Source organism: Carcharodon carcharias, chromosome 2 (genome assembly GCF_017639515.1).
Source record: "Carcharodon carcharias isolate sCarCar2 chromosome 2, sCarCar2.pri, whole genome shotgun sequence".
Lineage (NCBI taxonomy): Eukaryota > Metazoa > Chordata > Chondrichthyes > Lamniformes > Lamnidae > Carcharodon > Carcharodon carcharias.
In genome coordinates this window covers 156,841,603-156,869,507 of record NC_054468.1, presented here as the reverse complement: position 1 = coordinate 156,869,507, position 27,905 = coordinate 156,841,603, and the positions used below count along the sequence as shown (strand labels likewise).

The window sequence follows — 27,905 nt, the reverse complement described above, 5'->3', positions numbered from 1 at the left end:
AGTCAGGATGCTGGGTGACTTGGAGTGGAACTTCCAGGTGGTGGGGCAGCCATCCATCTGCTGCTCTTGTCCTTCTAGGTGGTAGTGCTCCTTGCTTTGGAAGGTCATACAGTGTGAATGGCAAATGTGATGGAGGCAGCATCTGGGCAAGGGGGTCAGCCCGGGCTGCTTGGAATGAGTGTACAGCGGCTCCAGGGTCACGAATCAGATGAGCCCTGCAATGTTGCACTCAGGTGGGGGCGGCAGGGCTGCAATGGTAATCCAGGTACAGGGTGGACTAATCAATGCTCCTCTCTCCTTTTCAGGAGAAGACCACACACAATAATGCAGAGTGGATGTGGATTGGCGGAGAGCAGGCCCACCTACTCATACTCACCAGATACAAGTAGGAGGCTCTCGAGCTGGAGAGGCGCAATGTGCCCAGGTCTACCGGCAGCGGTGAGGCTGGAGTGCCAGTGGGAGGTAAGAGTGCCATGCACTGAAGCCGCAATGTCTGTCATTGCAACCGTTCCACTGTTGACTATTTATTGAATTCAGCACCCAACATGGGTTTCCCATTGATTATAGAAGGAGGAGCGCATTCCAATCCGAGTGCCGGGCATGCACATTAACGGTATTACAACTTCAACTGATCAAATGTTCTTCCTTTCAGCCTCACTGAAGCATGCCTGGACTGAGGGGGCAGAGGAACCGCCATTAACAGCTGAGGGCCCTGAAGATATACACGCACCAATGTCACACCATCTCAGCCATGCAGGCACCAGTGCATATACCAGCACCTCGGTGGGGATAAGATCGGTGGCTAGTGTCCCAGGGCACAGTGCCAAGGGCACTTCACACTTGCTTGAGGTGCAGGCGGAGACAGAGAGTGCCCAGGGTGCTGGCAGTTGGAGGACTGCAGGGGAACAGGAAGATGCTCAGTCAGTGGCTGATGATGTGCCTCTGGAGTTGTCCCTGAGGCACCAGATGCTGGAAGTCCAGCAGGGTGTGCGGGAGGATCTGGCGGACATACATGAGGGAATGCGTGCCTTGGTCTCCGAGATGGAGGAATCCAAGCGGAGCATCAGCAATGCAATGACCCTCATGGCCGAGCACAATGCTTCCTCCATGGAGAGAGTGGCAACTCTCATGGAGAGGCTCCTCCAGGAGAACAATCAGGGCTTCCTGGGGTTGCGTTCAGACCTGCAAGCCTTCACAGTGCCATTGACCTTAGCTGGTCAATGTCAGTGTGGGAGATGGTTTGGGCACCCTGTATCCCAGTTAGGTGCCCATCCATCATTGATGAGCAGGGAGGTCTGAAGTGGCCTCACGTCGGCTCCTGAGCCACCTTCGTCAACAGGAAAGGATTCCACAGTTGTGTCAAGCTGGTCTTGAGCCATCTTTTGAGTGGATAACCCTTCTCACCCAGCAGCCATTCATTCAGCCGGGCTGGAGCACTGAAGAGCCTCATGAATGGTTGCAATGACAGATGTTATGACCTCAATGCATGGCTTTCTTACCTCACGTTGGCCTGTCATCTCTGTGGGCTCCTCCTCAGGGCATTCTGGATGAGTGCAGCAGCTCCTCTGCGCCTCTGCCAGTGATTGTGGTATCTAATGAGGCTGTGGTGACTGAGGTGATGCCAGCCTTGCCTCTGGCTGCTTCATCTCAGGCGGGGCCAGCACAGGCTTCTCGGGCCAGAGGAGGCCCACTAAGGTCATCAAGGCCAACAGGACTGCAGAGTGAGCAGGCTGTCTCCAATGCCAATGCCAGTGCCAGTGAGGGGGGAGCACTTGGACGTAGCACCTGCAAATGTAAGTGTAAATCACCTTAGGCACACCACGGGCTTATCACTGGTGGTTTTCTGTTGCCCCGGTATTAGGTGTTTCTCATTCGGTGTGCAGCTCAACACCTCTTAATGTATTTTCATTTCTGTTTTGTAGTATGCAATCATTAAATGGTTAAGTTCTCAACAAGCCTCTGGGTGCTTTGCTACTTCTGCAGGTGAAGGGGAACCCATGATGTTATGAGTGAGTTGTTTGTTATTGAGCTTTATTGACAAGTCACATCGTTAATGTTCCTAACCAGGCAGATGTTGCTCTCAGGTATCAAGTATGGAGCCTGCAGCCCTGGCATGTGTTGGAGGTCTACCTATGGTGGGTTAGCTGAAGGATCATTGGATCAAAGCCTCCTGGGTGTCCCTACCTCCCTGGAGGTTGCCCGGATCAGTGTCTATCCCCTCAGCATTCCCCTGAGTGTGCTCGTCCTCGGACTCACTACTGGACTCATCGTCTGCAGCCAGAGCATCTGCGTGTACATCTTCTTCCTCCACTGCATCTCCCCTTTCCAGCGCCAGATTGCAGAGAGTGCAGCATGCAACTGCTGTCAGCGACACATGATTTGGGGGGTATTGCAGTGCGCCCCCAAACGGTCCAGGCATCAGAAGCGCATCTTGAGAAGATTAATGGTTCTTTCTACCACGGCCCTTGTGGAGGCATGGCTGCTATTGTACCGCTGCTCGGCCTCTGTTCTTGGATGATGGAGGGTCGCCAAGAGCCATCTTTTGAGTGGCTAGCCCTTGTCACCCAGCAGCCATCCATCCAGCTGGGCTGGAGCACTGAAGAGCCTTGGCACCTGGGAGTGTCTCAGGATTTAGGAGTCATGGGAGTTGCCTGGGTACCTTGCACAGACTTGCAGAACCTGCAGCCTATGGTCACACATTATCTGCACGTTCATGGAGTGGAATCCCTTCCTGTTGACGAAGGCACCCAGCTCACCCATTGGCGCTTTGATGGCCACGTGTGCAGTCAATTGCAACCTGGACATGGGGGAAGCCAGCAATCGCTAGGAAGCCTCTGGCTTGCTCCGCCTGGCTGGCCTTGTCCTAGCAGCAGTGAATGAAAATCAGTGCACGCCTGAGCAGAGCGTCTGCCACCAGCTTGACACAACTGTGGACAGCTGACCGGGAGACTCTGCAAAGATCACCCACCGACCCCTGGAAAGAGCCGGAGGCATAGAAGTTGAGGGCTGCCGTGACCTTCAACGCCACTGGCATGGGGTGTCCGTCCACACAGTTGGAGCTGATCTCAGGGCCTATCATCTGATAGATGGAGGTCACTGTCTCCCTTGATAGACAGAGCCTCCTTCAGCATTGTATCTCAGACATATTGAGGTAGCTGCATCGCCGCCTGCAAACCCTGGCAGCAGGATAGTGGCATCTTCTGCAGCCCTTTCCGCCTTGGACTTCCTGTTGGCTCTGCGCCCCTTATGCCAGTGCCTGTCCTCCCTGGAGGCTGAATATGGACTCCTGGCCTTCTCCCCCTTCTGGCCCTCTCTCTCTCCTCAGAGGAGATGCCTCCAATGGAGAGCACAATCCCCATTCCCAGGGTAAGGGAAGGCTGCCTGAAACCTGCAAGGCCCCAATAATTATGTTTCCCCCAGAATCCTGACCTGAAGCCTGTTATTCCTGTAAAAGCAGCTCTGAAGAGATTTGTAGCTTTCCTGTTCAGACAAGCAAGTAGCAGTAAGTTTCTAAAGTAAATGACAAACAACCACCATTCGCGAACCCACTCATCCCTCTTATCCCACCTATGGATGAGGTTTTTAAAAATGTGGCCTATCCGCCTGCCTGTTGTGCCCATGCGATGCTCTGAAAATCGCAGGGGCTCTCAAAAATCGTGGTGTATTAATGCCTCAAGGGCCTTAAGTGACCCGTTAATTAATGGCAGGTGCATCTCGGAACTCATAGCGTGCCCGCCCACCGAAATATCACAATGGCGAGCGGTGATGTCGGGACACATGCCCGACATCATTGCGTGTCATTTTATGTGATGGCGTGTTGGGCCCGCCCCCACACGCTGACATCAAAACTCTACTCAATGTCTTGGTTTCGGCTTCACCAATTGGCTTGGATCATATTAACACCTGCACCCAGTGTTGCAAAGGATGGGTCTGGCCACAGTGCCACATAAATACTCCATTCAGTTGGATTGTGCTGAACCACGTACCCCTTGTGGAAAAGTTTATGCAGGAAAACACCTTTGACCTCAATTCGATCAGCTTGTGATCCCCACACAATGCCCTCGAGGCCCTGCAGGGAAAGGAGATGTAGGTCCTGTCGGATGGTTTCCTGAGCAGACTGTCAAAGTCATTTGACAGAATGCCTCATCACAAAAACTTTCAAACAGTCATCAAAGGTAACTTGGTTGGGGTGAGATGGGGCCCTCCTGTCAGATGCTTCCTGTACGTCTGGAGTCTCCCTGCTTTTGCACGTTGCCCTTGAAATGGCTGTGATGGGGAAAAGACCATTGTCCATCTCCTTCTGGAACATGCCTTTGCAAAGAAGGCCTGGAGAGGGATGCAGAGCTGGTGTCTTTTTTAGTAGGAATGCCCAAATGGCAAATGGCATTGAGAAATGATTGAGATGGTTTGGGGAAACTTTCTGCCCCAAACGCCAAATCCATAAAGCAGCCATCAGAATCAAAGCCTTACCTGCTTGTGTGAATGTATAGAAATGGATGAAGAAATCTAGCTGTACTTTTCCATCATTTAGCTGAGTGGAGGTGTTCATGTCAGTACAGAGAGAGGTCCAAATTGAGCTATTAAAGTTCTACTTAAAATGTGGCAGCCTCTGCAATCAAAAAATCCTCTGAAAAAGTGCCATTATGGTTCTGCAGGCCAGTTGCTTATGGAGTGTTTTCAGAAAGGAGTTGATGTGATTTATTTCTCTCTTTCTCCCTCAACTCTTTAAAAGCATTCATGCATTGCATAAACTGGCCTACCACTCAACCTTGGCTTAGTGGGAGCACTCTTGCCTTTGAATCAAAACATTGTGGGCTCAAGTCCCACTGCAGAGACCTGAGCACACGGAATGACAGTCCTGTGCGATACTGCTCATGTGCTGCATTTTCAGAGGTGCTGTCTGTCGGATGGAATGTTAACCCAGAGCCCTGTATACCTTCTTGGGTGCACATATCAGATCCCATTAGGCTATTCGAAGATGAATAGGGGAATCCTGTCCAATATTTATCCCACAAACAGCATCGCTTAAAAAAAGATTAACTGATCATTATCATGTGGCTCGGTATGGGACCTTGGTGTGTGCAAATGGCTGCTGTGTTTACTATACTACAACAGTGATTACCCTTCAAATGTAATTGGTTGTAAAGCACTTTGGGACATCTTGACATGAAAGACACTAGTTAAAGGCATGTTTGTTCTTCACATCTACTGCTGTCCTGATAGAGCACCCTTGGCAGCTCCTCCTTTACCTGCTGTCCCTCACTCCCTTCCCACACCTCCTCTCTGCCCCTCTTCTTGCCCCATCTCACCTCCTTCCCTCCTCCCCCTCCACCCCTCCCACCCCCCACTCGCCTTCAGAAGCTGAAAATATGATAACAAGCATTTCAAAAGGTATGGTCATGCTCGCCTCACCGTATTGATTTACCCATCTTTCCTCAACTAAATCTATCATCATAACTATCTATTCCCTTCTCCCTCATATGCTTATCTAACTTCCTCTTAAGTGCTTCAATAATCTTCACTTCAACACACTCCCTTTGGCAGCAACTTCCACTGTCTCACCAGTCTTCTGGTGAAGAAGTTCCTTTTGAATTCCCAATTGGATTTCTTGGTGGCTATCTTATATTAATAGCCTCAAGCTCTTCCCCATAGGCGGAAATATTCTCTCTCTTCACTCAAGCAAAACATTTCACAATTTTAAAGATCTCTAATAGGTCATCCATCAGCCTTCTTTTCTCAAGACCAGTGAGACCCAGCCTGTCCATCCTTTCCCGATATTAACGGATAGAAAGCAGACAGTGCCAAGCTGGCAGGCAGTGAATGGTGGAGTGTTGCAAGGATCAGTGCTGTGACCTCAGCTAGTTACAATCTATATTAAAGATTTAGATGAAGAGACAGAGAATAATGTATCAAAATTTGCTGATAATAACAAGCTAGGTCGGAACATAAACTGTTGAAAGGATGCAGAGAGGCTGCAAAAAGATAAAGACAAGTTAGTAGATAGAGTATAATGTAGGGTAGTATGAAGTTATTCACTTTGGTCATAAGAATAGAAAAGCAGAATATTTTTTAAAAGGTGAGAAACTTGTAAGCATTAGTGTGCTTGTACAAGGAATGCAGAAAGTTAGCATGCAGGTGCAGCAAGCAATTAGGAAGGCAAATGGCTTGTTGGCCTTCACTGCAAGGGGGTTGGAGTACAAGAATAAAGAGGGGCTTGGCCTAAATAGCCAAGTGGTTATGGTATTGGGTTTGCAACCCCAAGATCAAGTGTTCAAATCTCACAATGGCAAACTATGAAACAATGTAACTTCATCTGAAACAGATGGAAACAGGTTTGTACTCGAAAGAGTTACAAGAATAAAGAGGGGCTTGGCCTAAATAGCCAAGTGGTTATGGTATTGGGTTTGTAACCCCAAGATCAAGAGTTCAAATCTCACAATGGCAAACTATGAAACAATGTAACTTCATCTGAAACAGATGGAAACAGGTTTGTACTTGAAAGAGTTACAGGCCAGTCAGTTTAGCTTGGCTTAAATAGCCAAGTGGTTATGGTACTGGGTTTGTAACCCCGAGATCAAGAGTTCAAATCTCACAATGGCAAACTACGAAACAATGTAATTTCATCTGAAACAGATGGAAATGGGTTTGTACTCAAAAGAGTTACAAGAATAGAGAGGGGCTTGGCCTAAATAGCCAAGTGGTTATGGTACTGGGTTTGTAACCCCAAGATCAAGAGTTCAAATCTCACAATGGCAAACTATGAAACAATGTAACTTCATCTGAATAGGAACAGATGGAAACGGGTTTGTACTCATAAGAGTTACAAGAATAAAGAAGTGTTACTGTGATTGTACAAGGCTGCAGTGCAAACACATCTGGAATACTATGTGCAGTTTTGGCCTTTACAAATAAGACAAGATATTACCTGCATTGGAGGTGGTACAGCAAAGGTTCACTAAATTGGTCCTTGGGATGAGGGGGTTGTCCTATGATGAGTGGCTAATTAAATTGGAATTATATTCTCTGGAGTTTAGAAGAATGAGGGGTGATCTCATTGAAACCTACAATATTCTGAAGGTTAGGGTAGATGCTGAGAGATTGTTTCCACTGGTTGGGGAGGCTAAAACACGGGGGCAATGTCTCAGAATAAGGGGACGATCATTTAGGACTGTGATGAGGAGAAATTACTTCACTCAAAGGATTGTGAGTCTTTGGAATTCTCTACCCCAGAGGATTGTGGATGCTCCAACGTTGAATACACTTAAGGCTGGGATAGACAGATTTTTGGTGTCTCATGGAATTAAGGGATATGGGAAGCATGTGGGAAAATGGAGTTGAAGCCCAAGATTAGCCATGATAGTATTGAATGGTGGAGCAGGCTCAATGGGCCATATGGTCTTCTCCTGCTCCTATTTATTGTACTCTTGATATCTATACCCACGCATTTCTGGTATCATCCTAGTAAATCATCTCTACATCATCCTCAGTGCCCCTATATGCTTTTTGTAATATGGCGACCAGAACTGCATGTGGTACTCTAAATGTGTTACTCAGAAGTTTGACTAACCCCAACCCAAGTTGCAGAATGGAAAGGTACTGATACAGCCTTATTCCTTACATATTTCTGGTCCTCAAAGAAGTACTTAAATAATGAAGTTTCTATGTACTTCATTACCAGTAATGTAGGAATGGTGTATTGGTTTGTACTTTTAATATACTTTTAAATTAACATTATCTTTCTTTTAATATCCTGTCCACTACTTCCCTGTAATTTGTTACTGTCCCCTACAGTATGAACTATTCCTCTCTTCCCCCCAGTTTGGTGTCAACCCAAATTTGGAAATGGTTTTTTTGATTGCAAAATCCAAATTGTTATAAATTGCAAATGGCAGTGGTCCCAGCAATGATCCTTGTGGAATAGCACTCCCTACCTTCTGCCACCCTGAATAACTACACTTTACACCTGACACTTTGCTTCTTTTCTTGAAGTCAGCCAGCAACCTATTTTGCCATTTGTCCCTGACTTCAAATTTTCTGACCTTGTTCATTACTAAGGACAGCTTTATCAAAGGCCTTTCAAAAATCCAGGTAAATTACATTTTCACTTGTATCAATACTCATTTCACCACTTAACGTCATGCCTATCTGTTCTATCTCCTTGCTAAATATCAAAGGAAAATAATTATTTAATATTTCTGTCATCTCTGTGTTGTTACCTGTGGTATTGTCCTGTCTATCCCTTAATGGTCCTATTGCCATCATAGCCTTCCTTTTATTAAAATCAATGTGCCTGTAAAATATTTTATCATTTTGTTTTATGTTCTTTGATAATTCATCGGTAATTTCGTAGTTCCCCTTTACCTTCCTAATTATTTTTTTGACTTCTCTCCTAATCTCTCTGTAATCTCACTTCTCTGTTGACTATGTATTTAATGTATTACTCTTTCCTAACCTTCAGCTGTTCCCTCATGCCTTTATTCATCCATGGAATCTCACTAGTATTTATTTTATTCTATCGTTTATTGCAATATATTTTTCTTGCACTCTGTAGAATGCTGTTTTAAATGTCTCCCATTTATGTTCTACATCTTGCTTTGCCAATATAGTTGCCCATTTTACTCTCCCAAGCTCTATTCTCAGTTTCTTATAAAATCAGCTTTTCTCCAATCTATTTACCTGATTTTCATCATATATGTATCCTTCTCTATCATCATCTTAAAGCGTATTATATTACGGTCAATATTGCCTAAATGTTCCCATAATTTTTCTTCTCTTGTCTGCTCTGGCTCATTCCCCATTACTAGATCCAATAGAGAATCTTCCCTTGTTGAGCTTTTTACATTTTAGGTTAAAAAGGAAGCCTACATATTTTGAAGAAATTCCATTCCTTTATCTCTTTTGCCTACCTCTATTATCCAGTTAATATCAGGGTTGCTAAAATCCCCCATGATTATTATTCCATGTTTTTTATTCAATTCCCTAATTTGTCTGCATATTTGTTCTTCCACCTCCTTTCCCCTATTAGGAGGCCTGGACACTACACTATTAGTGTAGTGATCCTTTATTATCTTTTATTGTGATTGATCCTTTATTATCTTTTATCTCTGTGGACATGGATTCTATTTTTGTCTTGCAGATAGCTGATGATAGAGGAGCAAAGGAATAGGGGTACAGATACACAGATGACCACAAGTGCTGACACAGATTAATAAGGCCATAAAAAAGACAGAAAGGTGGAGTTCATTTCTAGATAGATAGAATGGAAAAGCAGAGAAATTATATTAAATGTACATTTGTCACTGGTTAGGCAACACTTAGAGCACTGTGCATAGTTCTAATGTCCATATATAAAAAGGAATGCAGGCACTGGAGAAGTTGCAAACTAAATTTACAAAGTTGATACCAGAACTGCGATTGAACAGGCTGGGAATCTTTCTCTAAAAAGAAGAAAAGGTTGTGAGGGCTGACCCATTAGAGGTCTTTAAGATTATGGAAAGGGTTTGATAGAAAAGACGTAGAAAAGATATTTCCACTTGGAGGGGAGAGGACTAAAACCAGAGGTCATAAATAAAAGATAGAGCCTAATATAGAACCATAGAAAAGTTACAGCACAGAAGGGGGCCATTCAGCCCATTTTGTCCATGCTAGCCCGAGGACACCCAGATGCCCTTTCTAATCCCACCTTCCTACACTCAGTCCATAGCCCTGCATCTTACAGCTCTTAAGGTGCAGATCCAGATACTTTTTAAAAGAGTTTAGAGTTTCTGCTTCTACCACCAACTTGGGCAGCGAATTCCAGACACCCACTACCCTCTGCATAAAAAAGTTCCTTCTCATGTCCAGCCCCCCCTACACCTTCTGCCACTTCTCTTGAATCTGTGTTCCCTGGTTCTAGAATTCTCCACCAAGGGAAACAATTTTATCCTGTCCACTCTTATCTATTCCCCTCATAATTTTATACGCCTCAATCAAGTCACCTCTCAGCCTTCTTTGTTCTAAGGAAAATAGCCCCAACCTATTCGGTCTCTCCTCATAGCTACACTTTTCTACCCCGGCAACATTCTTGTAAACCTCCTCTGCATTCTCTTCAGAGCTATTACGTCCTTGCTGTAATGTGGTAACCAGAACTGCACACAATACTTCAGTTGTGGCTTCACCAGTGTTTTGTACAATTCCAACATTATACCCTTACTTTTATATTCTATACCTCTGCCAATGAAGGAGAGCATTCCATATGCCTTCTTTACAACCTTGTCTACTTGAACTGCTGCCTTCAGGGACCTGTGTACTTGTACGCCAAGATCTCTCACTTCATCTACTCCTCTTAGTATATTCCCATTTATTGTGTGATCCCTATAACTGTTTGACCTCCCGAAATGCATGACCTCACACTTCTCTATGTTAAAATCCATCTGCCACTTTACCACCCACTCCACCAACCCATCTATATCGTTTTGGAGATTATGGCTATCCACTACTCGGCCAATCTTTGTGTCATCTGCAAATTTCCCAATCGCGCCCCCCACATTCATGTCCAAATCGTTAATATATAACACAAACATCAAGGGTCCCAACACCGAGCCCTGTGGAACACTACTTGAGACAACTTTCCATTCGCAAGGAATTACCCTGAATCCCATAGGCTTTTACTTTCCTGACCAATCTGCCATGTGGGACCTTGTCAAATGCCTTGCTAAAATCCATGTACACAACATCCACTGCACTACCTTCATCAACCCTTTTTGTCACTTCCTCAAAGAATTCAATCAAATTTGTGAGGCAAGACCTTCCTTTAACAAATCCATGCTGACCATCCCTGACTAGACCATCCTTTCCACATGACAATTAATCCTATCTGTCAGGAGAAACTTTTTTACCAGAGCATGGAACTCGCTGCCACAAGGAGTAAGACCATAAGACATAGGAGCACAGGTAGGCCATTCAGCCTATCGAGTCTGCTCCGCCATTCAATGAGATCATGGCTGACCTGATAATCCTCAACTCCACTTTCCTGCCTTTGCCCCATAACCCTTGATCCCCTTCCTGATTAAAAATCTGTCTATCTCCGCTTTGAACATGCCTGAACAACCCAGTTTCTACAGCCCTCTGCGGTAAGGTATTCCACAGATTAACTACTTTCTGAGATAAGAAATTCCTCCTCATCTCCGTTTTAAATGGACGACCCCTTACTCTGAGATTATGCCCTCTGGTCCTAGATTCTCCCACAAGGGGAAACAACCTCTCAGCCAACTACCCTGTCAAGCCCCCTAAGAATCTTATATGTTTCAATCGGGACGCCTCTCATTCTTCTAAACTCCAATGAGTACATAAGAAAACCCCTCCATAACCGGAATCAGCCGAGTGAACTTTCCCTGGACTGCCTCTAATGCCAGTATATCTTTCCTTAGATAAAGGGACCAAAACTGTTCACAGTATTCTAGATGTGGTCTAACTAGTGCCTAGTGAAGTTACAGCAAGACTTCCCTATTTTTATACTCCATTCCCTTTGAAATAAAGGCCAACATTCCTTTTGCCTTCCCTATGATCTGTTGAACTTGTATGTTAGCTTTTCGGGATTCACGCACGAGGACTCCCAAATCACTCTGTGCTGCAGTTTTCTGCAGTCTTTCTCCATTTAAACAACATTCAGCTCCTCTATACTTCCTGCCAAAGTGCATTACCTCACATTTTCTCACATTATATTCCATCTGCCACTTTTTTGCCCATTCACTTAACCTGTCTATCCCTCTGTAGACTCCTTGTGGTCATGCTCACCACTTGCCTTCCCACCTATTTTTCTATCATCCGCAAATTTGGCGATAGTACGTTCATTTCCCTCATCTAAGTCATTAATATATATTGTAAATAATGGAGGCCCCAGCACTGATCCCTGTGGCACTCCATTAGTTGCAGGTTGCCATCCTGAAAATGCCCCCCCTTATCCCAACTCTCTCTTCTATTAGTTAGCCATTCCTCTATCCATGCTAATATACTACCCCCAACACCATGGGCTCTTATCTTATTAAGTAGCCTTTTGTGCTGTTCCTTATTGAATGCCTTCCAGAAATCGAAATATGTTACATCTACTGGTTCCCCTTTATCTATCCTGCTAATTACCTTCTCAAAGAATTCTAATAAAGTTGTCAGGCATGATTTCCCCTTCATGAAGCCATGCTGACTCTGCTTGATTAGTTCATGTAATTCTAGATGCTCTGCTATTACATCCTTTATAATAGGCTCTAGCATTTTCCCAATGATGGATGTTAAGCTAACTGGCCTATAGTTACCTGTGTTTTGTCTTCCTCCATTTTTGAATAAGGGCATTACATTGGCAATTTTCCAATCCTCTGGGACTTTTCCAGAATCTAAGGGTTCTTGGAAGATTATTACCAGGGCATTCACTATCTCTGTAGCTACTTCCTTTAGTATCTTAGGATGCAACCCATCAGGTCTCAGGGGACTTATCAGCTTTTAACCCCATTAGTTTCCCAAGTACTTTTTCCCTAGTGATAGTCATTTATTTCCTCCTCCTCTTTTCCCCCTTGATTATTTAGTATTGAGTAGTTGAGACAAAGACCAGGAATGTATTTAAAGGGAAGCTAAATTGAAGCTACATAAGGGAAGGAAGGAATAAAAGGTCATACTGATCGGGTTAGATGAAGAGATGTGGGGGGAGGCTTATGTGGAGCATAAACCATGCACCAATTGGGCCAAGAGGCCTGTTTCTGTATTGTATGTTCTTTGTACGCTACTATTAAATCTGCTTCCATCATGTTTTCAGATAGTGCATTCCAGATCATAACACACTGCAAAAAAATCCTTCCCCACATGTCCCTTCTGGGACTTGACAATTAACTTAAATGTGTGTCCTTGGTTACCAACCTTTCTGCCACTGGCAAAAGTTCTCCTTATTTACTCTATCCACACCCTTTAAGATTTTGAACACACCTATAAAATCTCTTAACCTCTGTTGTCAGGAGAAAATCCCAGCTCTAATTTCTCCATGCAACTGAAGACAGTCTTAAAAACAAAAAAACTGCGGATGCTGGAAATCCAAAACAGAAACAGAATTACCTGGAAAAACTCAGCAGGTCTGGCAGCATCGGCGGAGAAGAAGAGAGTTGACGTTTCGAGTCCTCATGACCCTTCGACAGAACTTGCGTTCGAGTCCAAGAAAGAGTTGAAATATTTCAACTCTTTCTTGGACTCGAACGCAAGTTCTGTCGAAGGGTCATGAGGACTCGAAACGTCAACTCTTTTCTTCTCCGCCGATGCTGCCAGACCTGCTGAGTTTTTCCAGGTAATTCTGTTTTTGTTTTGAAGACAGTCTTGTAATCTTTTGGTATATCATCACTGCACCCTCTCCAAAGCCTTGACATCTTTCCTAAATTGGGGTTCCCAGAATTTTTTCTATCACTAGAAAAAAGTACCAGGGAAACTAATGGGGCTAAAAGCTGATAAGTCCCCTGGACCTGATGGGTTGCATCCTAAGATATTAAAGGAAGTAGCTACAGAGATAGTGGATGCCGTGGTAGAAATCTTCCAAGAACCCTTAAATTCTGGAAAAGTCCCAGAAGATTGGAAAACTGCCAATGTAAACCCTTTCTTCTTCTCTCTCCACCTCACTTTGTCAGTCTGTTTCATTCACATTCTCAATTTCTCATTTGCCAATCTCCTTCAGGGTGTAAATTGTTTGCATCAGTTTTGCAAAATAATGGATTATGGATTTGAATGCAACTTTGGTCCGTTACCTTTTGTGATTTGGGAAAGCATACACACTGGTTTGTGATTCTGATGCCAGCGCACTAGTGTTGAAGCATTAGACATGGCTTCGGCCCTTTTTCAGTTTTTCTTTTTGGCACTGTTTCAATCAGTCCCTCTTTCTCTATCATCCCTTACCTTGCAGAATAATGTCTTCTCATTTTCCAAATCAAAGTACTAATTTAACCATTTATATATCTATTTTATGTCTGTGTTTGATCAGTTTCAAATCAATTTTACCCTATTAACCATGACGGAGTACTATCAAAGATGTCCATGGCAGAGATGAAATCCTTGATTTTTACATGCAGGTAGGAAGGGTCCTTGGGAGCCTGATGATGGCCAAGGCAGCATCAATGTCATGGAGGGCAAAGTCCTGACCGATTTCCCCACCAAGCAACTTGAGATTTATGAGAACGTTCCCCAGCATAAGTGGCTGGGGGCGATTCCACATGGAAAATCGGGGAACTGTTAATGAACAATTGGAGCAGCCTGGGGTTTACTGTTATTGGATCATTGGGGCAAGCTGGGATTTACTGTTGGGGCAGCCTGGGGTACATACTGATATTGGACAGTTTTGGCAGCTGGATTTACTGTGTTCGATGGTCCAAGCAGGCTGGAGTTTACTGTTAGTGGGAAGTTGGGGCAGGCTGAGATTTACTCTTAATGGACTCTTGGGGCAGGCTGAGATTTACTGTTAATGGACACTTGGGGCAGGCTAAGATTTACTGTCAATGAACAGTTGTGGCAGACTGGGATTTAGTGTTGATGGACAGTTGGGGCAAGCTGGAGCTTACTTTTATGTGAAGTGAAGGCATGACCTATTCATAACTTTGAATATGGACTACATGCTTATGGAAGCTTCTGGAACTGTCTTTTATATTTTAAAATGGACACTCACAAGGTGGCTAAAATGGCTGCCAGGGGGCAGGTGACTTTTGCTGATTCAACACAGACTATTTCAAACTTGCAGAAAGTTCTAATTGAGTCATCCTGGGTGGGTCCTCCACCTTGAATGGAGATGCCTAGACAGCACTCCTTTGTGGAATTCACACATGCCATTGTTGGATGTTTACTCCAAACACAGAATCAGTGGACCTCTAGACTCTAGGCCTCCAAGTTTGCAATTTAACAAAAGTCAGTTGATGAGACCAGTTATCCACAAGTTGGGCTGTACCTTACGTGCCTCCACCGGGTGTGTTTTGGTTGGAGGCGGGGGAAGGGGGGGCACATAAAATAGGGTGGGTGCCCAGCCTACCATCTTTCTGCCCACTCCCTAGCCCACCATCGTGATATGGGGGGGTGGGGGGGTGCTGATGGTGGGTGGGCACCATATTCAAATAAGTAATCGAATCAATTAGGCTTGTTATTAAGTCAGTTAACCCTGATAATACGTTGCCCACTCTATAAAATGTATGGTCTGGGCAGGAATGAGCAATTATTTTTAGTAAGTTCTTCAAAGGGCAGGGAAGTAGTGGGGTGGTGTTCACTCTTCGGGGGCTGTCCTTTGCCAATCACGGGACGGTGCCAGAAAGAGCAAAATCCCCTTCCTTCCTACCTGTTTGCAACCTTAAACCAACTCCTTCCCCCACCCTGCTCCTCTTCCCTGACTTGTCCAAGATCTCAGACTTAATTGCTCCGGGAATCCATGGGCCTTCTTCCTCCTTATCCTGCAGTCCCGGCAGCTGCCACTACACACTCTTGGCACTGCTGGCCAATCTGATTAGCCGGCAGCTCCAAAGGGCAGAACATCCTCCCCAGTGAGAGGCAGAAGTTCCACTTGGCCCTGCGGGTTGGGTTGGCATTTGCTTCCAGAGGAGGTGGGCTGGTGGGGGAGGTGAGCCGTCTGCCCCTCCCCTCCTTCCCCTCTCCCTCTGCCCCGATACCCCCTGCCCCCTCCCCTGACCCTCATCCCACTCTCCCCCACCCCTCCCCTGTATTATTCAGCCTGTCACGTGTGAAAGACCACCCTTTGTCTGTATCTTGTAGTGAGGTCTTTGGACTTCCAAACCATTATGGTTGAATGATATCAGCATTGGTTATGTAACTGGAGCTAAGGAGTTTGACCTAAGGACCCAGAAAAGATCTGGGCAGTCTGCAGAAGAATGCTGCAAGCCAACACCTACAGAAAAGGCAGAGTCATCTTTGCCATTAAAAAACCAGGAGGCTGTGAAGTCTTTAAAAGCCTCCTGGTGTGATTCCAAAACTTGAAGGGCAGGATCCTCGGGTTGCTGGCGGCTGCAGTGGGCGGGCCTGAGAGTGGCTGGGAAATGGTCCGATGCCCACGATTGGCCCCCCGACCGTGATGTCACACTGGCTGGCCGTGAAAGGCGCGCTGAGAACCTCAGTGCTGTTGGGGCGGGGGCAACAGGAGGGTGAGCGCAAAAATCCGTGCATGTGTTGGGGAGTACACAGTGAAAGCTCCCTAAAGGCAGGGAGCTGAACAATTTTAAAATTAAAAATAAAGATTTTTGAAATCTGAAAAGTATGTCCCAACATGTGACTAACTCACAACAACATGAATAGGTTAAAAATTCTGCCCAAAAATTTGTATTTACATTTTATTTGATTGTGGAAACCTCATCCCACCTGTGGATGAGGTTTGCTAAAAAACCCAAAGGCTGCCTGGTCGATTCGCCCACCTACTAACCGTAAGGTTGGATGGGCAGCGAAAAATATGTTTAAATTAATTGATTAAGGGCCTTAATAAGCCTCTTAATTGACGGCACTGCCGACTCTCATGTGCGATGATGTCGGGATGCTCACCCGACGTTATCGTGTGCTGTTTTACGCCTGATAGGGTTGGGTGCGCGCCTGCCTGTGGGACATAAAATCCTGCCCCAAGTCCTTTTTTTTTCCTCTATTCTTTCATGGGTTGTGGGCGTCACTGCACCAGCATCTGTTGCCCATCCTTATTTGCCCTTGAACTGAATAGATTGCGAGGCATTTCAGAGGACTGTTAAGAGTCAACCACTTTGCTGTGGATAGGGTAAGGATGGCAGATTTCCTTTCCTAAAGGTCTTGGTGAATCAGATGGGCTTTTACAACAATCGATGATGGTTTCATGCTTACCATTACTGAGACTAGCTTTCAATTCCAGATTTATTATTTGAATTTAAATTCCACCAGCTGCCTTGGTGGGACTTGAACCCATGTTCATTAGCCTGAGCTTCTGGATTACTAGCCCAGTGACATTACCACTACACCACTGCATCCATCTATAAAGAAATTTGACTTCCTGCTGCAAAAAGTGCCTTCTTTTCAACCTGCTGAACATTCATCTTTTTGAGGGAATCCTGCAACAATCCGGATTTCTGACTTCAGCTGTTTGAACCCATCTGAAACATAATTCAAGAGTGGAAAAAGACTTCTTTCTTCAATGGGCCCTTAATGACTGATTTCCTGCAGCAAACCAAACATGTGAGCTGTTAACTATTCTTTTGATTTAACCCTGTAGAAGTGCACTAACTTGTTTAATTGTATCTTTCCTGAGTTTGTGCTGTGGGACTGACACATCCTTTAGATTTTTGGGGTGTGTTTGTGAATAAATGATCTTCATTTAGATGCATGAAAGTCTGCTGCTGGTTTTTAAAAATTAACCACATGCTAAAGTGGGCTTGGAAACACACATCTGCTTTCCAAAACAACCACACTGATTGCAGACAGTAAGGGAAGGGAATTGGGGATTTTAGTTTATTTTTCCACCCCTGTCGGTAACAGTTAGTGGACAGTCTGAGCTGGCTGGGGTTTATTGTTAGTGGACAATCCTTCTCCTGGCCCACAAGGATTTCAAAGATAAAGAATGTTTTAAACTTACCAAGGCTCCTCCTGCCATTTTGCTGCTGGGCAGAAGACATGTGGGACACGCCTTACATGAACGTAAAAAATTACATCATGGCATTGATGACTTCAGTGGGCTGCAACTTCCAAATATGAAATAGACTCCCTGCAGCTTTTAGCGACAGCCTTGTTGACAACCTGAGTTGCTGCCATAAATAACAGCCCAGAATTTGCTGTGAAATTCATGGTGCTTTAAATGCACATACAGTGTGTGTTTTATATATTAAAAAAGCAGCAATTTGTGGCAAGGCAATGATACACAGTGAGTTGTGAATTGTCACAAATTACTGAAAGGTTCGACCCTTAGCCTCGTGAAAATGGGAGCTCGGCATCAATCTCCATGAGTTTCAAGAAATTTTCGCCTTTCAAACAAAATGAGGTTGGCACAAAGTTGGGACTAGTATTTAATGACGTAAGGAGCTTTTTAAGGATGAGATTTGCATTCCTGCTGGACCTCGGTGACCCAGAAAAGGATCAGTTGCAACTCTAGAGCCTTGCTTCTGTAGTTAATAAATAAATTGTTCCTAGAGGGATATTAAATTTAAAAATTCTTATTTTTCATCTTGTCTTTCTTGATCCTTTTTTATTATTTTCTCACAGGGCGTGAGCATTGCTGACTAGGCCAGCATTTATTGCCCGTCCCTAATTGCCATTGGGAAGGTGGTGCAGTGCCTTGAACCGCTGCAGTCCATGTGGTGTAGGTACACCCACAGTGCTGTTTGGAAGGGGTCTCCAGGATTTTGAGCCAGCGACAGTGAAGTAATGGTGATGTATTTCCAAGTCAGAATGATGTGCGGCTTGGAGGGGAGCTTGCAAGTGGCGGTGTTCTTTAAAGCATCTGCTGGCTTGTCTTTTGAGGTGGCACAGGTCACAAAGGAACCTTGGTGAGTCCTTGTAGATGACACACACTGCTGCCACTGTGTGTCGGTGGTTGAGGGAGTGATTGTTTGTGGATGTGGTGCCAATCAAGCAGCTGCTTTGTCCTGAATGGTATCGAGCTTCTTGAGTGTTGTTGGAGCTGCACTCATTCAGGCAAGTGGAGAGCTTTGCATCACACTCCTAATTTCAGTCTTGTAGATGGTGGACAGGCTTTGGGAAGTCAGGAGGTTAGTTACTTGCAACAGAATAGCTGTTCTTGTAACCACAGTGTTTATATGGCCGGTCCATTTCAGTTTCTGGTCAATGGTAACCCCCAGGATATTGATAGAGGGGGAATTCAGTAATGGTGATACCATTGAATGTCAAGGCAGATGGTTAGAGATAGCCATTGCTTGGCATTTATCAGCCTAAGCCTGAACGTTGTGCAAGTCTTGCTGCATATTTACACGGACTGCTTCCCACCTCTATTTCACTCAGTATCTACTATTTTCTTCTCCGTTGTTCCTATTTATTGGTAATGGAGAGAGACTATTGCTGTTGTCATTTACCAGGGCGCCAGAAGCCCCATTGACTTTCCTGTGCTTTTGCTGGCTGGAAATTCCAGCAACCTGCAGTGCAAAAAATTTTTGAGTTTAAGGGTGAGGGATAGAAAATGCCAATTTAGGGGACCCGCTCCAGCAAATTCTAGCCCATTACGAAAATCAGGAAGTAATATGTTGGTACTTGAACGGAGAGCTAAATTTGTGTGTGCTGAAACAAAGATACCTTCAGTGGTTGACATAAATGACAAAGTTCAGAACACAAGGTTTGAAAATTGGGCTGTTTTAAGCTCTTAAGGATTCAGTGAAATTTATCTGTCTGCACACTTTTGAAGCATATTCACTCCTTTTAGAGTTGTATTTTTTGAGGACCTATGAGCACCATTCCAGGGAGCGTAAAGAGGAAAAGGTTTTGAGAGATAGTTACATTGCTACTTTTATTACTTTTTTTTATATTACTACTTTGCCTTGACAGAAAAAAACATGGGATGCAAAGTCAGTACTTGTTTATTTTGTTTGCCCATTGTAAAGCTGTCTAACTTTGTGTCCCATTGTAATGGGGTGGGGAGATATCAAAGGAAACCTCAACATTTGTTGGTTTTAAGCATCACGGCTAATCCCTTGCAACCTGCTGGGCTGCACAGTGGGAGGTTATTGTGCTGAGGGAAACGGTGTCTAGCAGTAGAAGATAATCACTTGTCTGCTTTTGTGACCCTATAGTTGAACTGTTTTCCTCTGCTGGTTACCTCATTACATTGCTGACCTTTTACCCTGATGACTTCCCATGACTCATGCTCATAGGTAGACAGAGCCTTTTTTTAAAAATGTGTTTTGTTTACACAGGATATATCTCAGGAAGGCTACGGAACTCGCACTGTGCCACCATTGACACCTAGCAAGCCCAACCATGAAGATTTGAACTTGTTACAGCAGGAGAGACCATCAAGTTTGCCTGTAAGTGACTCATGATGTTGCTTGTACCCTGTAACACAATTGAGGTTTATTGTTTAGATCTGCTATTAAAAACTTGATATTCTATTAGATCATAGAGCCCCAAGCACGGAAGGAGGCCATTTGGCTCACCGTGCCTGTGCCGGTTATTTGAAAGAGCGATCCAATTAGTCCCACTGCCCCACTTTTTCTTCATAGCCCTGCAATTTTTCTCTCTTCAAGTATTTTTATCCAATTTCCTCTTGAAAGTTACTAATGACCATCGACCTTACTATCCACCACCCTTTCAGGCAGTGCATTTCAGATCATAACATTTTCCTAAATAAAAAATTTCTCCTCATCTGTCACCCGACTCTTTTGCCAATTACTACAAATCCGTGTCCCCTCTTTACTGGCGCTCCTGCCATTGGAAATAGTGTAGACAGAGAGAAACTATCAAAACCTCTCATAAATTTGAACATTGCTATTAAATCTCCCCTTAACCTTCTCTGCCCTGAGGGGAACAGTGTTTTTTTTTACTCATTCTTGGGACGTGAGTGTCATTACCCACCCCTAATTGCCTTTGAGAAGTGGGTAGTGAACCATCTTTTGAATCACTGCAGTTCTTGTGATGTAGATACACCCACATTGTTCTTCGAGAGAGAGTTCCAGAATTTTGACTCAGCGACGGTGTAAGAACAGCAGTATAGTTCCAAGTCAGGATGATGTGTGACTTGGAGGGGAACTTGCAGGTGATAGTATTCCCATGTGCCTGCTGCACTTATCCTTCTCGGTGTTAGAGGCCATGGGTTTGAAATGTGATGTCAGTGAAGACTTACAAGTTGCTGCCATGGATTGTGTAGATGGCACACACTGCTGACACTGTGGCTGGTATTGAAGGGAGTGAATGTTGCTGCAGCTGCACTCACCCAGGCCAGTGGGGGGTATTCATCACATTCCTGACTTGTGCCTTATAGATGGTGGACAGGCTTTGGGGAGTGAGTTACTTGTCACACAATTCCCAGCCTCTGACCTGCTCTTGTAGCCACATTATTTTTGTGGCTGGTCCAGTTCAGTTTCTGGTCAATGGTGACTCCCAGCACCTACATGTTTAGAGTTTCAACAATGGTAATACCATTGAATCATGAGAATGCCATCTTTTGTTGGAAATGGCCATTGCCTGACACTTGTATGGCACAAATGTTGCTTGCCACTTATCAGCCCAAGCCTGAATGTTTTCCAGATCTTGTTACATCCAGACACGGACTGTTTGAGTGCCTGAGGGGTTACAAATTGAAGTTACAAATGGAACTGAAGATCGTGCAATCATCAGTGAACATCCCACTTCTGACCTTATGTTGGAGGGAAGGTCATTGATGAAGCAGCTGAAGATGGTTGGGCCTAGGACACTGCCCTGAGGAACTCTGGCAGTGATCTCCTGGGACTGAGATGATTGACCTCCAACACCTACAGCCATCTTCCTTTGCGCTAGGTATGACACCAACCAGTGGAGAGATTTCCCTCTGATTTCCTTTGACTTCAATTTAGCATGGGCTCCTTGATGTCATGGTCAGTCAAATGCTGTCTTGATGTCAAGGACAGTCATCTCTGGAATTCAGCTTTTTCTTCCAGGATGAGGCAGGCTGTAATGAAGTCTGGAGCACAGTGGCCCTGGCAAAACCCAAACTGAGCAGTGGTGAGCAAGTTATTAGCTGGATTGGCCTGTCAAAGACACCATTCATCATTCTGTTGAATATCAGGGGTAGTTTAAAGGTGCAGTGATTGGCCTGATTGGATTACCTTGTGTCTTGTCAACAGGATATACATGAGCAATTTTCCACATTGTTAGCTTGATGCCAGGGTTCTAGCTGGCTAGGGGTGCAACTAGTTCTGGAGCACAAGTCTTCTGTACTACTGCCTGGATGGTGTCAGGGCCCATAGCCTTTGCAGTATCCAGTGCTTCAATCGTTTCTTGATATCATTTGGAGTGAATTGAATTGGTTGAAGACAGTGATTCCGGGATTCTTTTAGATACATCTGGTGCTGTCCCTGACATGCTTTCATACCCTCCTCATTGATCTAAGATTGGCCCCTTGGCTTGATGGAATGGCGGTGAGGCATTCCTTGGGCCGTGAGGCTATAGATTGTGTTTGAATACAATTCTACTGCTGCTGATGATCCACAGATGCACAGTTTTGAACTGTTAGATCTGACCTGAATCTGTCCCAGTTAGCACAATGGTAGTGTCACACAACACGATGGAGTCCTCATTGTGAAGGTGGGATTTTGCCTCCACAAAAACTGTGCTGAGGTCACTCCTACCAATACTGTCATGGATAGATGAATCTACATCAGGTAAATGGTAAGGACAAGGTCAAGTAGGTTGTTCTTCTTTGTTGATTCTCTCACCACCTGCTGTAGGCCGAGTTTGGCTGATATGCCCTCAGGGCTTGGCCATTTCGATCAGTAGTGGCATTACTGAGTCATTCTTGATGATGGACATGAAGCCAACTCCCCACTCAGAGTACATTCCGTGCCCTTGCTACCCTCAGGCTTCACCGAAATGGTGTTCAACATGGAGGAGTTCTGATTCATAGGTGAAGCAGGGTGGTAGTTGGTAATCAGCAGGAGGTTTGCTTGCCCATGTTTGACGTGATGCTGTCAGGCTCCATGTGGCCTGGAGTTAATGTTGAGAGCTCCCAAGGCCACTCTCTCCCGATAGTATATACCACCATATAGCATCTCTGTTGGGTCCATCCTGCTGGTGGAACAGTCCATACCCAAGGATAGTGTTGGAGGCGTTTGGAACATTGGCTGCAAGAGATGATTCAGTGAGTATGACTGGCAGGCTAGTGCTTGACCAATCCTCAAGAAAGCTCTCTGAATTTTGGCACAATGTCCAGATGTTATTGAGGAGTACTCTGCTGGGTTGACTGGACAGGGTGTGCCTTTGTCAATTCCGTGCTTAGCTTGATGCTCGGGGATCCTTCTGATTTTATTCTTCTTCCACTTTTCTGTAGTTAAAAGTTGTAGTCCAACCTTTGTAATTCCCAATGAGTGAAAAAAATCAAAAAGTTAGTAGAAAAATTATTTACTTGGCTGTTGAATACTGAATGCAACTTAGAGTAATTGCACTTTTTGAATGGCCTATTTGTGTTCAGATATTAGATTGCTGTTGCCCTTGGACTTTGGAGATCCAGTCTAGCAAATGCACAAGTTGGATGTGCTCTCTAGCACTGGAAATTTATAAAAACCTATTCTGATGTTGGACCAGACACTTAGGGCAGGATTTTCATGGCAAGGTGGGGCTGGGAACGGAGGCAGGAGGGCCCAGAATTTCTTGCCAGAGTGTCAGTTCCCTGGCACAGTCCAGACTCTTGGCTGTTTTCAGGAGGCTGGGTTGAGTCTGGAATGGCTACATTTACACAGATGATGAGTAACCTGTTAAGCAATTAAGGGGTTGCTTAAAGCACCTTTCCCATGCCTATTGGAATTTTCCAGTTTGCAGGCAGGCCATTTAAAGTGGCCAAAGCACGACTAGCGAAAGAAGATGGCTCCCTGGTGGCCTTGCAGGATCTGGTTCTCCACATTGCTTTTAAAGGCCAATCCATTGCCAATGATGAAAAATCGCTTCAGCTGCAGTCCACCCTGTCAAGGAACTCTACTCCACAAAGGCAGTCTGGCAGTTATAGCCATTTTTGCTTTTGTGTTACTGAGAAAAGAGACACCTCTAAGCTTCTGTACTACCAAACAACTATTTTTGCTTTTATAAATTTGAAGTGCTGAGAAGGCACCTACATTTTGAGGTACCCTCTCTTTGTCTCTCTCTCTCACCTGCAACAAAAGGGTGCAGCTCCTTCAGTACTGCAGGGTCTTCAATTGGCCCTCCAATGTTGGGAGCCCATCCACCATCCTTAATTGGACAGTGAGTGCGACCATTAATTGGTCAGCCCTTTCAAAATTGTATCAGGTGATTATTCCCACAGTGTGAGGTCAGGACCCAGGTTTGATCTCGGTGTCAGGGTTCCAACCTCAACCAGAAGATCTATCTCCTGATTTCAGAGAAGGGATACGATATGATTTCCTCGATTGGAAGAGTATACTTTCCAACCAGTTGGGGAATTGATCTATAATTGAGTCTTTTTATATTGATTGAATTAAGCTGCCAAGTCTCTCACGTACATACATGGTGGCTTTGACAACAGTGAGAAGAACATGTGGACACAAGATTTACACATGCAGTGTTAAATAAGAAATATATTGACTTTTGTTGTTGTTTGGGATCTTCCCCATTGTTACAGTGGTTGCGCATGTGTTGGCACATATACGTGGGCTGAGGGGCAAGTTGGTGGGCCTCGTGGCTCATGCACTTGGTGCAGGCTGTTTAGCTTTCCTCCAGCAAGAGCATTGGGACCTTTATGTTATAGTGATTGCCTCTAACAGCACTTTTGTCATCTTTGCTCCATATCCCTTTATACGGTTTATACCCTTTATATGGTTAACAAAAATGTTGTCAATCTCAAATTTAAAATTAGCAATTAATCTGGCATTAGTCACCATTTTCAAAAGAGAATTTTAAACTTCTACCACCCTTTGTGTGTAAAAGTGTTCCTAATTTCACTCCTGAAATATATGGCTGTTAATTTTAGACTCTAGCCCTATTCCTGGACTCCCCAACCAGCAGGAATGGTTTCTTTCTATCCACCCTATCTGTTTCCCTTAATATCTTGAAACTTTGATCAAATCACCCCATAACCTTCTAAATTCTAGGATTGCAACCCTAGTTTGTATAATTTTGCCATGTAATTTAATCCTTGGAGTTAAGGTATTCTGTGTATTTTATGTTGCACACCTTCAAGGCTAATATATCCTACCTAAGGTGAAGTTCATAGTACTCTAGATGTGGTCTCACCAGGACTTTGAAGCATGACCCTTATCCCCTGTATTCTAGTCCTCTAGATATAAAGGCCAGCATTCCATTAGTGTTTTTGATTATGCTCTGCATGACATTTTAATGATATATGCGCCTGGGTCATTCCCCTCCACCCAGGCTTCTCCCTCAAAGTCCCTTTGGGCTTCACTATTTCTAGCTTTTCATCATGAATAAAATACTTGTTCTATCCTTTTTAAGTCCAAAGTGGATGACCTTGCATTTGCCTACATTGGAATCCTTTTGCCACAGTTTTACACATCACTTTATCTATCAATATTGCTTTGTAATTTTATGCCTCCATCCATACTGCTTACAATGCCGCCTATCTTTGTGTCATTAGCAAACAGAGTTATGTGGCTTTCTATTCCATCATTGAAATAGTTAATAAATACAGCGAATAGTTGAGGCTGCAACATAAATCCATGAGAGACACCACTAGTTACATCCTGTTAATTAGAGCACCTGCCTGTTATACCTGCTCTCTGTCTTCTGCCACTCAGCCACTTTCCAAACTAGGTCAGTAATTTGCCTTCAATTCCATGGGCTTCAACTTTAGCTAACAGTCACTTATGGGGGACTTGATCGAATGCCTTCTTGATGTTGATATAAATAATATCCATATTCCTCTGTTCAGTACATTAGGCAACTCTTCAAAAAACTTGATCAGATTTGTCAGGCATGACCTACCCTTTATAAATCCACGTTTCTTCTCTCTGGCTGAAAATTTTCAAGGTGTTCAGTCACTATCAATAATTATAGGCTCTAGATTCATTTCCTGACAACAGATGTTAATCTAACTGATCTATTAATCTCTGGTTTCCCTCTCTTAACATTCTTAAGTAGCAGAGTGGCACTTGCAATTTTCCATAGACTCTTAGACATTTACAGCACAGAAGGAGGCCATTCGGCACATCGTGTCCTTACCAGTCAACAAAGATCTGACTACACTAATCCCATTTCCCAGCGCTTGGCCCATAGCCCTGGAGGCTATAGCAACGCAAGTAAATATCTAAATACTTCTTAAATGTTACGAGAGTTTCTGACTCAGCCACCCTTTCAGGCAGTAAGTTCCAGACTCCCACCGCCCTCTCGTTGAAAAATTTTTTCCTAAACTCCCCTCTTAGCCTTCTACCTCTTACCTTAAATCTATGCCCCCTGGTAATTGACCTTTTTGCTAATGGGAAAATGTGCCTTCCTATCCACCCTATCTGTGTGCCTCACAATCTTATATGCCTCTATCAGGTTCCTTCTCAACCTTCACTGCTGCAAGGAAAACAACCCCAAACTATCCAATCTTTCCTCATGGCTCAGACTCTCTAGCTCAGGCAGCATCCTGTTAAATCTCCTCTGCACCCTCTCCAGTGCAATCACATCTTCCTATAATGTGGTGACCAGAACTGCACTCAGTACTCCAATTATGGCTTAACCAGCATTTCGTAGACTTCCAGCATAACCTCCCTGCTCTTGTATTCTATGCCTTAGCTAAAAAAGACAAGTATCCCATATGCCTTCTTTACCACTTATCTACCTGCCCTGTTACCTGCAGGGATCTGTGGATAAGCATACCAAGGTCCCTCTGATCTTCAGTACTTTCCAGGGTCCTGCTATTCATAGTGTAATTCCTTGCCTTGTTAGCACTCCCAAATTGCATTACCTCACACTTTGCTGGGTTGAATTCCATTTGCCACTGCTCTGTCCACCTGATTTCCTCCTGCAGTTTACGGTTATCCTCCTCACTATTCCCTACTAATTTTTGTGTCATCCGCAAACTTCTTGATCGTACCCTCTACATTTAAATCCAAATTATTTAAGTACACCATAAACAGCAAGGGCCCCAGCACCAAGCCCTGCAGAACCCCACTGGAAACAGACTTCCAGTCACAGAAACATCCCTCTACTGTCGCCCTCTGCTTCCTGCCTCTCAGCCAATTTTGGATCCAATGAGCCACTTTGCCTTGGATCCCATGGGCTCTTACTTTTTTGACCAGTCTGCCATGAGGGACCTTATCAAAAGCCTTGCTAAAGTCCATGTAGACCACATCAAATGCATCAACACTCCTGGTTACTTCCTCAAAAAATTCGATCAAATTTGTCAAACATGACCTTCCCTTAACAAATCCATGCTGATTATCCCTGATTAATCCATGTCTCTCCACGTGCAGAAATATACTGTCCCTCAAAATTCTTTCTAGTAACTTCCCCACCATCAAGGTTAGACTGACTGGCCTGTAATTCCCTGGTCTAATGCTTCCTCCCTTTTTAAATAATGGGACAATGTTAATAGTCCTCCAGTCCTCTGGCACCTCACCTGTGGCCAGAGAGGATTTGAAAATTACTGCCAAGGCCCCTGATATCTTTTCTCTTGCCTCCCTCAGCAGCCTGGGATACATCTCATCCAGGCCTGCGGATTTATCCACTTTTAAGGCCACTAAATCCGCTAGTACTTCCTCTCTCTCTATGTTAATTTCCTCTAATCTTTCACAGTCCTCCACCCTGATGTCTATACTTGTGTCGTCCTTTTCCACTGTGAAGACCGACACAAAGTATTCATCAAGGACTATACCCACATCTTCTGGGTCCACACAGGTTACCTCTATGGTCCTTAATTGGCCGTATCCTTTCCCTAGTTATTCTCTTGCTCTTTATATATTTAATAAACTGCTTTGGGTTTTCCTTTATTCTACTCGCCAATGCTTTCTTATGCACTCTCTTAGCTTTCCTAATTTCCTTTTTAAGTTCCCCCCCTGCACTTTTTATACTCTTCTAGGGACCTTGTCGTATTGAGCCCTCGGTATCTGCCATAGGCTTCTCTTTTTTTTCTTAATCCTAATCTTAATGTCCCTTGACATCCAGGGTTCTCTGGATTTGGTCCCCCCACTTTGTCTTTATGGGAACATATTTGCCCTCTCACTATTTCCTTCTTGAATCCCTCCCACTGCTCTGACACAGTTTTATCTGCAAGTAGCTGCTCCCAGTCCACTCTGGCCAGTCCACTTTCCAATCTAAAGAAAAATGGTTCCATC

At 44.4% G+C, this 27,905-nt stretch overlaps 1 protein-coding gene across 2 annotated transcripts in view; it reads left to right on the top strand.

Annotated features, from left to right (window-relative positions):
- arid1b (AT rich interactive domain 1B (SWI1-like)) overlaps positions 1-27,905 on the top strand; it is a 947,552-nt gene that overhangs the window by 498,089 nt on the left and 421,558 nt on the right. For both annotated transcript variants that reach the window (XM_041178734.1, XM_041178726.1), the window contains exon 4: positions 19,863-19,973. In XM_041178734.1, the coding sequence (XP_041034668.1) occupies positions 19,863-19,973 (111 nt within the window). The remainder of the gene's footprint in view (positions 1-19,862; positions 19,974-27,905) is intronic.